The sequence below is a fragment of the Hibiscus syriacus genome, unplaced genomic scaffold (genome assembly GCF_006381635.1).
Source record: "Hibiscus syriacus cultivar Baekdansim isolate YM2019G1 unplaced genomic scaffold, ASM638163v2 tig00110462_pilon, whole genome shotgun sequence".
In the NCBI taxonomy this organism is placed as follows: domain Eukaryota; kingdom Viridiplantae; phylum Streptophyta; class Magnoliopsida; order Malvales; family Malvaceae; genus Hibiscus; species Hibiscus syriacus.
This window is the reverse complement of record NW_024062747.1, coordinates 2,007,636-2,020,890: the sequence shown is the minus strand read 5'-3', so window position 1 is coordinate 2,020,890 and position 13,255 is coordinate 2,007,636. Positions and strand designations below refer to the sequence as shown.

Genomic DNA, 13,255 nt, shown 5'->3' with positions numbered 1-13,255 from the left:
GTGGAACTTGATTCTGGAAATAAGATCAAGTGTTTCAAAACAGATAATGGAGGAGAATAAACAAGCGAAGAATTTGATGACTTTTGCAAGAAAGAAGGCATCAAAAGACAGTTCACAGTGGCGAACACTCCTCAACAAAATGGAGTGGCAGAGCAGATGAACAAAACCTTATTAGAAAGAACTAGATCAATGTTGAGAGACGCATGCCTAGAAAAGTCATTCTGGGCAGAAGCAGTCAATACCGCCTGTTATTTGGTGAATCGAGCTCCATCAACTACAATAGAGCTGAAGACACCAATGGAGATGTGGACTGGTAAACCAGTTGATTATTCAAACCTCCATGTATTTGGAAGTATTGTGTACGTGATGTACAACGCCCAAAAAATTTCAAAGTTGGATCCAAAATCCAGGAAATACAAATTCTTGAGGTATGTTGATGGTGTAAAGGGGTATCGCTTGTGGGATCCTACTGTCCGCAAAGTGATCATCAGAAGGGATGTTATCTTTGTAGAAGATAAACTACAAATAAAAGAATATGATGATAGCGCTGAAAAGTCAGAGACTACATAGATACATGTGGAAAAGGAGGTTGAACAATGAGATTATTCTGAAGCAGAACCAGCACATGATGAACAAGAACCAGAGAGTTCTGAAACTCCAACAACTCATCAATCAGATCGTGTGAGAAGACGTCCCAATTGGCACTCAGATTATGTTATAGAAGGTAATATTGCATATTGCCTTTTAACAGAGGACGGTGAGCCATCAACATACCAGGAGGCAATAAACAGCTCAGATGTTTCACTGTGGATGATGGCGATGCAAGAAGAAATTGAAGCCCTTCATAAAAATAATACATGGGACCTTGTGTCACTACCACAAGGAAGGAAGCCAATTGGTAACAAATGGGTCTTCAAAATCAAGCGAAATGGTGACGATCAAGTTGAGAGGTATCGTGCAAGACTGGTGGTCAAAGGATATGCTCAAAAGGAAGGTATTGATTTCAATGAAATATTTTCTCCTGTGGTTCGACTAACAACAATTCGAGTAGTTTTGGCAATGTGTGCTACATTGAACTTACATCTAGAGCAACTAGATGTTAAAACAGTTTTTCTTCATGGAAATCTTGAAGAAGAGATTTATATGCTCCAGCTTGAAGGTTTTGAAGAAGACGAAAAGAAGAACTTAGTTTGCAGGTTGAACAAATCTCTGTACGGTCTAAAGCAGGCGCTGAGGTGTTGGTATAAAAGATTTGATTCCTTCATTATGTGCCTTGGATACAACAGACTTAATGCTGACCCTTTTGCTTATTTCAAGAGGTCTGGTGATAACGATTTTGTTATATTGTTGTTGTATGTGGATGACATGTTGGTTACAAGACCCAACAAAGATCATATTGAAGAATTGAAGGCACAACTGGCTAGGGAATTTGAAATGAAGGACTTGGGATCAGCAAACAAGATTCTAGGGATGCAAATTCACCGAGACAGAAGTAATAGGAAGATTTGGCTTTCACAAAAGAATTACTTGAAGAAAATCTTGTCACGATTTAACATGCAAGATTGTAAGCCAATTTCTACCCCTCTTCCTATTAACTTCAAATTATCCTCCAGTATGAGTCCTAGCAGTGAAGAAGAGAGGATGGAGATGTCTCGAGTACCGTATGCATCAGCAGTGGGAAGCTTAATGTTCGTTATGATATGCACAAGACCAGACATTGCACAAGCAGTGGTCGTGGTTAGTCGGTACATGGCGAATCCAGGCAAAGAGCATTGGAATACAATAAAGAGGATCCTGAGATACATCAAAGGGACCTCAAATGTTGCATTATGTTATGAAGGATCAAACTTACTAATCAATGGGTATGTAGATTCTGACTATGCAGGAGATTTGGAAAAAAGCAAATCTACTACATGATATGTGTTCAAAGTTGCTGGTGGAGCTGTAAGCTGGGTTTCAAAATTACAGTCAGTTGTGGCTATATCCACAACAGAGGCAGAATATGTAGCAGCTACACAAGCCAGTAAAGAAGCAATTTGGTTGAAGATGCTATTGGAGGAGCTTGGGCACAATCAAGAGTATGTCTCTCTGTTTTGTGACAGTCAAAGCGCCTTGCATTTAGCAAGGAATCCAACATTTCATTCAAGGAAAAAGCACATACGAGTTCAGTACCATTTCATTCGTGAAAAGGTGGAAGAATGGACGATAGATATGCAGAAAATTCATACCAAATGCAACATAGCAGATTTCATGACGAAGGTGATCAATACTGATAAATTTACTTGGTGTCGATCCTCCTGTGGCCTGTCAGAGACGTAAGCAACATGATGGTACAAGGTAGAAAGAATGGTGTGAAGATATTATTGTTCCAATCAAATCTTCAAGTGGGAGATTGTAGAAAGTCAAAAATAATAAATGGGTTGGCTGTAACATCCTCCATACCGGGTTAGTGATCAAATTGTGAAATTATAAAATTCAATGACCAAAGTAGATAAATTGAATAGTTGAAAGATTTAATGGGAATGTATTGTGTAGGATCAATTAACAAAGAAGGAGGAACTAAAGGGGTAAAGGAGTCTTTTAATAGGGGAAATAATTAAATATTAGATGAGGATATTTAAATCCACGTGGAAGGCAAATGAAGAGAACAAAAGTTTCCAGATTTCTCTTCTTCTTCACTTCTTCTTCTCCATCGAGAGACCAAACTAAAGGTGAGTTTTCTTATTGATTAAATTCTTGATGAATTTAAGGTTTCTTATTGATCCTTAGTTGATAACTAAGCTTAAGGAAAGCTTAGATTATCTTAAAACCATAAGATGAGGAGAATATGAAGAATCAAAGAAAGGAAGTAGAAAAGTGAAATCTTGGATTAGAGTTCCTAATAAGAATTAGAAGTGGGATTTGACTTGACATAAAGCTAACTAAGAAGTATGAGGTGTTAGAATTTAAATTAGAACATGTTGGAATTTGGGTTAGATTCTTAAATTCTACATGGAGAATTGGATTTTTAAGTTTCAAAAAGTATGGAATGGATAATAATTAGTTTAAGTAAGAGTATGCAAGTTAAGGATATATAAAGAGGGGAAATATAAAGTGTTAAGTAGACTAAGAAGATATTTTCGTGCTAAAATGACAATTCTGGGCAATGTGCATCGATGCACATTCATTGTGCACCGATGCATCGATGATAAAGCCCAGAAATTGTTTAAGGTGCATCGATGCACATGCAGTGCATCGATGCATTAATTTAAAAAGAAAACATCGAATAGGATTTATGCATCGATGCATAAGGAGTGCATCGATGCATCCCCATTAAATACAAACATCGACTTGGATTTATGCATCGATGCATGGTGTAGTGCATCGATGCATACCTCCATTAAAAGATGAAAATGACTTTTCTTTTAGCCTAAGAAATGATAGTTTAGAATATATTAATTAGTATACTGATAAGTATCAATGAATTACTATGTAGATATCGAGCCTAAACGAGTTTCGGAACCATCAACAAGTAGGATCAATCGAGAGAAAGACAAAGAAATCTAGGTGAGTGCATATGCATAGCATGAATATGTATTTTATTCAGTTCTAGACTTGTGATAAGTCTAGATTCAATATTTTGATACATGATAGTATTTCATATTATGATATATGACATGAATCCATACCATATGCATTATGGGACATGAATATGCAAGAAAAAGTTATATGAGTTATGTGATAAAGGTATGAAAATAATATGTCTACGCGATACAAATTATGAAAGCCCATGTTATGTAAATGAGAACTATGTGATAAAGGTATGAAAATAATATGTCTATGTGGTCCTTCGGGACATATATGTATTCTTTGGAACATGTGTGAAGTTCGGTGAGACACATACTTGATCCTTGGCATATGTATATGATTCTTAAGGAATGATATGTGGTTCTTCGGGATATATATGTATTCTTTGGAACATGTGTGAAGTCTGGTGAGACACATACTTGATCCCTAGTATATGTATATGATTCTTAAGGAATGATATGTGGTCCTTATGGACATTATTATATGGCACTACGGTGTAATTCTACGCGGCACTCTGGTGCAATTCTACGTGGCACTTCGGTGTAATTATATGAGCTGTGGTGACAGCATAGTACACAACCTCACAATACTCACATACATTAGGTTCTCTTTATGGTACCATGGGCTAATGAACTTACTAAGGTGAACTTATGAATGTGAATTTGATAAGTATATGTGTAAGAAACATGGTTCTGGTTATTGCATTGTTTACATACATCTTATCATTGCAACCCATCCCAATTTGGCAATTACTTTATATTTATTGATATTATTATTATATTGCCTCACTAAGTCGATGACTTAGCGTGTGAGTGTTTCACACGTAGGATCCGATAAAGTAGACGATCGAGGTTAAGCAGCTGGACAACATTACTCCTGCAACTATCAGATCAGAAGCAACTTAATCAGTAGGTCATTTTGTTATGAAAAGGGATGTTGGCATGTAACTAAAGGGTTAAGTTGTGTATGCTCTGAGTATTTTGATAAACTTGTATTAATATATGTATATTATTGTATTTTTCTTAATATAAGTTCAAGTATTTTGCTATTATTTGTAAGAGTTGTGTTTTAAAAGTCAATATAATATCTCTGACTCGTATTCGGGTTGGATACGGATTGGGGATGTTACATTGGCACCGAAAATTAGGTGCATAATTTTTTATTATTTTTATATGGTCAAATTACAAACTCTAGTCACTAAAATTTAGGGTATTTACAAGATTAAGTCCTTAAGATTTAGCTATAAATACCCTTATCTCATTTAGCTTCAAAACCATCCCAAAGCATTCTAGCTTTCTTCCAATATTAGAGAGAATTTATAGAGTTTCTTGAGAGTTGTTTTCTCCTTTTTATTAAGAGAGAATTATCATTGTTTTCTCCTTGGTAGATCGAGAGAAGTTGTAATTCCTATTTTCTCATAGTGAAATTCTTCTACCGTTGCCCGTGGTTTTTACCCTATTTATTTAGGGGTTTTCCACGTAAATTTTGTGTCTCTTTTTATCTTTATTTTTATTTTATCAAATTATCATTTTGCGATTTTGCTCTATCCGATAGTCGTCTTCCGCAACAATAGGCGTATATATATGATTGAAAATTACTCTAAGCTTCGTTTACATTATTTATACAATCTTCGACCGTTAGCAAGAATCCAGATTACGGATATTCTAGTTGATTAGTCATTTATCAAACATATATGTAACATACTAATGTATAGGATCGATATTTGATTTTTATTTATATAATTAGTTTTGGGTGCGAGATAAGGCATTCTACTTTGTGTCTTAGTTAATGATTGTACGTAAAATCAGTGTTCTAAAACAAAAACTTTAATAACAAGTCAACCAATAAATAAACGGTAAGAAATAAAGATAAGTTTATTGAATTACGATAAAGATTATTACTTTTATAAATAATTTTTCTCATAACCGGTGTAATCGTAAAATGAAAGTTGCTTTTTTCTCTTCTAAATTAACATAATATTTTTATTTTCATACGCATGAATTAAAAAAATGAAATTTAAGTGAATTACTCTTTTCAAGAGAATGAAAGTAACGAAAATGAGAAAGGAGAAAAAGTAAAAGGAAGAAATATATTTTTTAATGTGTATAAGAATGAAAGAGAAAATGAATAGGCATATTCATAAAATAAGAAGAGAATGATTTTCATAAAAATCTCAACATATGAAAAATTACCCTTAATATTTTCATCAATTTGATTTAATATTAAAAAGATAAAAGTCTAATAAATGAAAATTTCATAAAAATCATATTTACAAAATCCAAAAAAAATATATGCCTTTCGAACACCAACATAAACATAAATCAAATAGTCATTGATAAAATATATGAACGAGTCTTGTCTTTATTTCCAAATACATAAAAATATTAATATCTAATTAATGTAAGATTCATTTATATTATTATCAGTGATTCCATAGTGGCACACACCATTTCCAAAGATGATGAGTTGAAGATGTTATGCTAATTCCAAACAATATATAGACGTTATTTTGATTCGTAATGTTTGGCGTGATTTAAATATATTGAATATTGTTGCTAGAAAATCAGTAAATGTTAACGACAAAGGTAACACCAGTAACCTTGAGTTATCTTCCTTTGTGGCTCGAAAGAGAGAATTAAAGATGCGTTGAATCTATTATAAATTTGAGTCATGGTGGCTGACTTTATGTACGATCCCTTAAAGGTTTTGCAAAAGATGAAAAGTGAAACTCCGTCAGCAACAAATTATGATTACAGTGGTTTAATACGTTTTTATCATCTGTAGCTTTATAGAGGTCAAAAAAGATGTTTGATCTTTTAGTTCCACATTGATTCCTTTGTTGAATGCTTGGTTTTCTCTTTGATATAACGATGATTCCTTATATCGTCCCAACGTCGTTAAAGACAATTTCACATATGGCCATCTCATTGCTGCATTTGAAGGTCACCTGGGCAAAAAACCAAGAAGAAGAAACAATTTGAGCTTCTGTATTGGAGATGCATGTGCTTTTCTCATATGGGCTTTGCTTTTATTATTAAAAACTAGAACCTACTACGTAACTCCACAGGACCAAAGGTTGGGCTTCGGAAATGGATAAAAATAAAAATGCAGTTCACTCCACCCAAATCCAAATACGTTTGCTTAGAATCATGCGACCGACCACTCCCTTTTTTTATATTTCTTTTGTTTCTTCTATCAAAAGACATGAGATTCACCCGAGGTTGATGACAATGGAGTGGCGCATAGGAGGAACATCCACCCACTCCCCGTCTTTAAGAAGCTGGAGTCCACTCACTTGGGCGTCTTGGAACAGCAAGATGATGCCACCGGCATCGGTGTGAGCCCGGAGTCCCTTGATTTTATCCGGTGTCGGGCATGGCGGGTAGTTGCTAACTTTGGTTCCAAATGTCGGACCTCTTGTCCCGTGGAATGCCTTTTTCAAATACCCTTTTTCCAGTCCAAGATTCTCGCACAACAAATCCAGGAGCTCCTCGGCTAGTTTCTCCAATCTCAGAGCAAATTCTTTCATCACTTTCCTGCATTATTTTTTTCAATTTGAACCACTATTTTCCATACCAATCCCCATCTACTAAATATGTGTGTGTATTTATACCTGTATTCATCGGTTAGCTCCGGGATTTCAGCCATGTTAGATTCAGGGAGATGGCGCAAGAAGAATGTGCTTTCCCAGTCCATATCAGTAACCTCGGCCTGGAGACCTTCAAGGGCCTTTCTTGCTACCAATTCCTTAAACCTCTGCTCCATGCATTTCTTGTAATGCTTTTTCGTCAATATTTCAACAGTGTCCAATAAATCATGGGGAATCCCATGGTGCAGGAGCTAAAAAAACCACAAAAGAAACAGTTATTTTTGTATCAGCACAACAAACGACAGAAACAACCATGAAAGCATTAAAAGCTAAAGTAGCTTTTGAAGACACCTCAAATAATCCCCAATTCTCACAGGCATCCTTGATTTGCTCCATGGTTGCTGCTCTCTCCTCGCCGTTAAGCTTCTCTAGGTTGATCACTGGGAAAGTCGCCATTTCTCTTTACAGAGCTTTCCTTTTTTTCTTTTTTTACGTTGAAAATCTCTCAAAGTCTCACTCTTCTGCTTTGGGTGTTATGCAGAAAGCTTATATTTTGTTGATGCAGAGTTGATGAAGGTGTGGGGGGTATTTATAGAGGTTTCCAAGGGTCTTAAGTTTCAGGGTGGAGTGCCAAATTCAACGAAGAAAGAAGGGAAATGGGAAAATAATAGTACAATTATGGATGATTAATTAAATAAAAAAACTCATTTAAAAGTGGACGGAGATGCTGTTTGGGTTAGGCTCAATGTCATTTCATTTGAAAAGTATTTTTCATTTTTTTAATTTTTTAAAAAAAAATTATAATCATTTTACGTTGATTAAAAATTTATGTATGAGTTTGAAAGATGGAGGAAACAAATATTGGAAATGGGTTAAGATTAATTGTATAATATTAAAATATTAAGAGATACTTTCTAAAAGTTATGATCAAATTAAAATAGTATGTAAACATTAATGTTAAATATTTTATAATGTTAGTTTAATTAAATTTTACTTTAATGTCTGTCTAAAATTTCATATTGGATAATTATTTTATAACTTTAAGTAATTATTTATAATTTTTATGTTAAGATGATCAAATATTCTTGATTCTTATAAGTTTGTCTTATAATTTTTGGGCTAATGTTGGGGTTGTCAAATTCAAAAACGGATCCTTGTTCCCTACATCAGCCAACATCCAAAGTAAATTGATAACCACTTCTTTTACAAATAAAATTTCTTTCAAAACTGCGAAAATTAATACTCGTTCCCACTTAAAATTGTGGTTTGTTTCTTGGCCTTAATATTAAATGATAAAAAGTAAAAAAAAAATCAATTTTAGAATAGATAAATGTTGACTCAATTTTAGGCAGCACGCTTCTATTTTATCTTGTTTTATTTGAATTAATGTGTCATTAAGGGGCCGTTTGTTTACTGCTTAATAGAATCATTAACGTTGAATGTTTAACCGTTCAGCATTCAGTGTGTTTGATTCTCACCTCTGAATGAAGACTATGCTGAATGAAACAGCAAAACACTGTTGAATGATTCAACATTAAAGTACATTCTTAATCATTAAGCATCTGGTATTTTATCATAATACTTATTTTTCACATGTTGTCTTATTAAACAATCATATCTTATAATACAGTAAATCATTATGAAGATAAAATGAAAATATTCATAATTCAGATTGTACATTAAGAATCATTATCAAACATCATGTCACATTCATAGTCAATTCATACAGAGCTTTTGAATCATTCAAACCATTAAATCATTCAATCCATTAAATCATTCAACACTTAATCATTTTATTTTATCAAACAACCCTTAATTCTAACATCATTATTATATGAAAAACAACAACCTACATGCGCACGAACTACAATATTTATTGAAATAAACCATTCTACATATTGCTAGCCGCCATGTGGTCGTCGTCGTCTTGGGGGCAAAAACGTGAGAAAAATAGATATGTTTTAATGTGTGATGTGAAATATTATATAAGGAAAAAGAAAACAATATTTTTTCTTTACCATTGTCAATATTTTTTTAATTATGGATGTCCCACATCCTACATATCTAACAAAAATTAATATCGTCGAACGAATAAAATTATGACATATATATTTTTTACATCAGATATTTAACACTATTTTGTTTTTAAAATCACAAATCAAATACCTTTGCTTAAGCTAGAATAATCTCATGCAATTGATTCGAGCTAGAATACACATGTACTATTAACAAGTCTATCCATTGACCATTGTTTATAAATGTCAAAAACGACATCGCAGTAATAATGTTTAAAATTAAACGTTCAACCCTTAATCATTTCATTTTATGAAATTTTAAGAATTAGGCAATACTTATTTCGTTTTTCATCCTATTTATTTGTAATTTGGTCAAACGCAGGGGAAATGTTCAGGTTTCTTGCATTGCCTAGAATATTTAAACCATGAGAAGAATAAAACACTCATGTGAGAACTCGTCGAGTGGTTTTAATAGTAAAAATCAATGTTGTTTCTTTTAAAAGTCATGAGTTCGAGTAGTTATGTCTGTAAGGTATGTGCGTATTGTTAATGATTATAATTTTTTTAACACATTATTTCATAATCACCTTAGATTATTTGGTGGAAAACCCACGTGAAAATCATGCGCATGGAGTCCACGAGTTGAGTTAGCAATATGCATTAACAGATTTTTAAAACCAGAACTTGGTTTAAGATGGTCAGATTATTAACAGCATGACAAAATGATTAAAAAAACTAGAATTTGATTTAATATATCTTTATTTGAAGTTGTCAAAATGAATTTTGGTCACATAAATTAGGTAAAAATATAGCAGTTCGCATATTATATTTTAAATTGTTCTCAGTAATCCCATGTACTAAGTATCACGTATAATTCATAACAAAATCCACCATTGCAACTAAATAAATACTGCTATAAAACTAAATATTTAAAGATAATTAAAACAATCCCACTTAAAAACTACATTAGATAAACAAAACCCACAAGTAAAAATCAGAAACCACAAAGAAATAAACACCCAAAAAAATGATAAATAATCAATAAACAATCTTTAACACGAAAGAGAAAGATGAGTGATGGGCTTTGCAGTGGTTGGGGGCTCTAATCGGATGGGAAATGACAGGTGGTGCTCACGTAAAGTAAATGGTTACATTTTTTTTCTTCAACAGAGGTTCTGTCGAGCAGTTGCGTTCAAAAATATATATATTATTAATAATTAATAAATATTCTAAACATATTCCTAATCACCTTACACTATTAAAAAAATATTATAACTGGGTCAATTGGGTTTATTGAGGCAGGTCTGGAATTATATCATCAATAGGACTGTAGGGCCTTGTGGCCCTTAAAAGTTGTCCAGAATTCATTGATGGGCTTCCAATGAATTGTTTTATAAATAAAAACATATTGTCAATTTGAGATTCAATAACTAATCGAGTGATTAAAGATGTTTGTGATGATTTAGTTTATGTGGGTTCGAACCTTAAATTGAATGAAACTCAATTAAATATAATTTTTGAAATTCTGTATTCTATGTTCTGTAATTTTCGTTACAAATAAAGCTAATTCTAAGATTTTATAAAAGTGATTTTATTTGAACCCTTTTTTTTATAAACATAAATAATAAAATCTTAAATTATTTAGGAATCGCATCTTAAATCAGAATCAATTCAAAAATTAACATTAAATGTTTTTATAGTTGTAAACTCATTTCAACTAACTTAAAAATACTCTTAAAATACTATATTTGGTAGTTATCTAAATTTATTTTATGATAAATTATCATTTTCATTAAAAAATAATAGATTAGATGAAAAGTAAATAAAAATCCATCCATAACCTTAAGGTTTTAACAAAAAAAGAATGAAATGTGTAATACAAGTAGTTCATACTTCCTGTGAATAGGATCCTTCGTCCACACCAAAAAAAAAAGTGAAATATCATTTTCTAGTTACATAATGCATACAAATAATAATTATTTCAATAAATAGAAGTAATTAAAATGGTTAATTTCCAACAAATGGACCTCGTTCACGTGCAAGTATTCCTTAAAATCCCAATCTCGCATATGATATGTTGCATTTTGTCCCTACACAATTCATATACCAAGTTCCTACCCCATCTCACGGAATCGGAATTCAGAAAATGATAAAATATTTTACTCTTAATTTATTTTTTTTTTTTTGGATAATTTATTTTACTCTTAATTTAATAAATCACTTCCTTTGATAATTCTCTATCTAAATATTTCGATATTTATTTAAAGTAATACTAAGTTATTTAAATGTTTTATATTCATATCAGATTCTCTTGAATTTTTAGCGCCGGTCACTTGCTATCTTTTGCATTATCTTTAAGGTTGGTCGCCGGCTGTTGATGTTATTTGATTTTTTTACTTTTTAAATAATTTTATATTTATAACACGTTTTATTCTATTTTATGACACGTTGTATTATGTTTGTATAGTGTTTCTTTTTACATGTTTTTAGTCTTTTCTACTTTTTGTTTGGTTATTATTTCATTTAATTTTGTAGAATTAGATTTGACGTCGCCTCGATTAATCAATATATTACTTATTTGTTATCTTGTTGATATTTCTTGCTTTAGAACCTTGAATTGGATTAGGGTACGCGACTTGCGTTCATAGATAATTATCTCACGATGCTTGATTCTAATTTACGATTGTCAGTGGTTTTCTAATAATTTCATCCATTGTTGTGGTTCATTTATAAATGCAAAGAGATTTGTTTGTATCGATCTTTTGTTTGAGATTTCTGATAGGTTTTTAACCCTTTTTTTTATAAAAGTTAGTTTATGATATCGAGTGATTAGTTTATTGTGTAAGGGTTATAAAAAAATATTCTAATTGTGTATTTTGCTTACGTTTATGGTTGTAAATATTTATTGTAATTTGTGATATTTTATATTTCTTAATAAACTAACTGCTTACATTTACGTAAAAAAAACTTTCATAATTTTCAAAGTGACTATTCTATAAGTACAGAGTATTTAAAGTTATTAATTGTTTTATAATTCTGAAAGGCTTAGATGGTAGACTACACCCTAATTTGTTGTGAAGCAAATTTTTGGTGTTGATTCCATAGCCAAAATGGCTCCCAACCTTAATGGTTCCTTATGTATTCTTCCGTCTCCTCCGTTGCACATAACCGACTGTTTGTATAAGGACTGTCCTGGTCCTCCTTATCTAAAACATTATCCTTCTTGTACTGACTTCTGGCCTCCTTAATATTCCAAAAAAATAAATCTTACATGTATTATTTTACACTTATACGTTGTGTTTTCAGCTTCGGCATTTCCTGTTTTAATATTCAGAGATTAAAAAATAATAATAATGATTTTTCATCATCTAAACTTAAAATTCAATATTTTATTGACGGAAATATTAGCCAGTATAATTTACCATTAACCTTATAACCCATCAAAATCAAAGTCAAACTTCCACCATTAGCAACTTTACATAATAATAGTTCAAAAAATTCTTCTAATGTTGAGTTTATCGTTGAGCTTAAAATGTTAATGTGTTGCCATGAAAAACTGGTTTCATTTTCACCCACCATTCAAATAAAGTAAGAAATATTATTAAAAAAAAGTCTTAATTCACGTTTCTTCCCATAAAAAGAAGATTATGATTATCTTCACCAACTTTGCCAACGTGTACTTGCCAAATTATCCCCACCCTGGCCTCCTAAAAAATTGTTTATTAATTTTTTAGAGGTATTAATAATGATTAGGATAACACGAATTAAACGATCTCAGTGGTGAAAAAGATATTTGTTATCCCTAAAAATCTTGGTTCGAGCACAATATTTATATAGATGTTTGAATATTTATTGTCAAATGATTAAAAATCTTTCAAATAGATACAATATTATAATCACATAATGTAATAAAAAATAATAATTAGGGTAATCATATTTTGGTACCCAAAATTGATTTTAGTGTAGAATTTGATATATATATATATATTATTTAATTAAACACTTAAATTTTACCTATTGATATTAAATTCAGATTGTTGATGAAATTTAATATGTATAATAAATTATTTGTTGGAAATAATTT

At 31.7% G+C, this 13,255-nt stretch overlaps 1 protein-coding gene across 1 annotated transcript; it reads right to left on the bottom strand.

Annotated features, from left to right (window-relative positions):
* Positions 1–6,778: 6,778 nt before the first annotated feature.
* LOC120126843 (1-aminocyclopropane-1-carboxylate oxidase 3-like) lies at positions 6,779–7,625 on the bottom strand. The gene is made up of 3 exons (XM_039144912.1): positions 7,508–7,625; positions 7,181–7,407; positions 6,779–7,103 (listed from the first exon to the last, which is right to left on the bottom strand). Exons 1-3 carry the CDS (start codon positions 7,610–7,612, stop codon positions 6,779–6,781), a joined length of 657 nt encoding a protein of 218 aa, XP_039000843.1. The 5' UTR covers positions 7,613–7,625.
* Between the last annotated feature and the right edge of the window lie 5,630 nt (positions 7,626–13,255).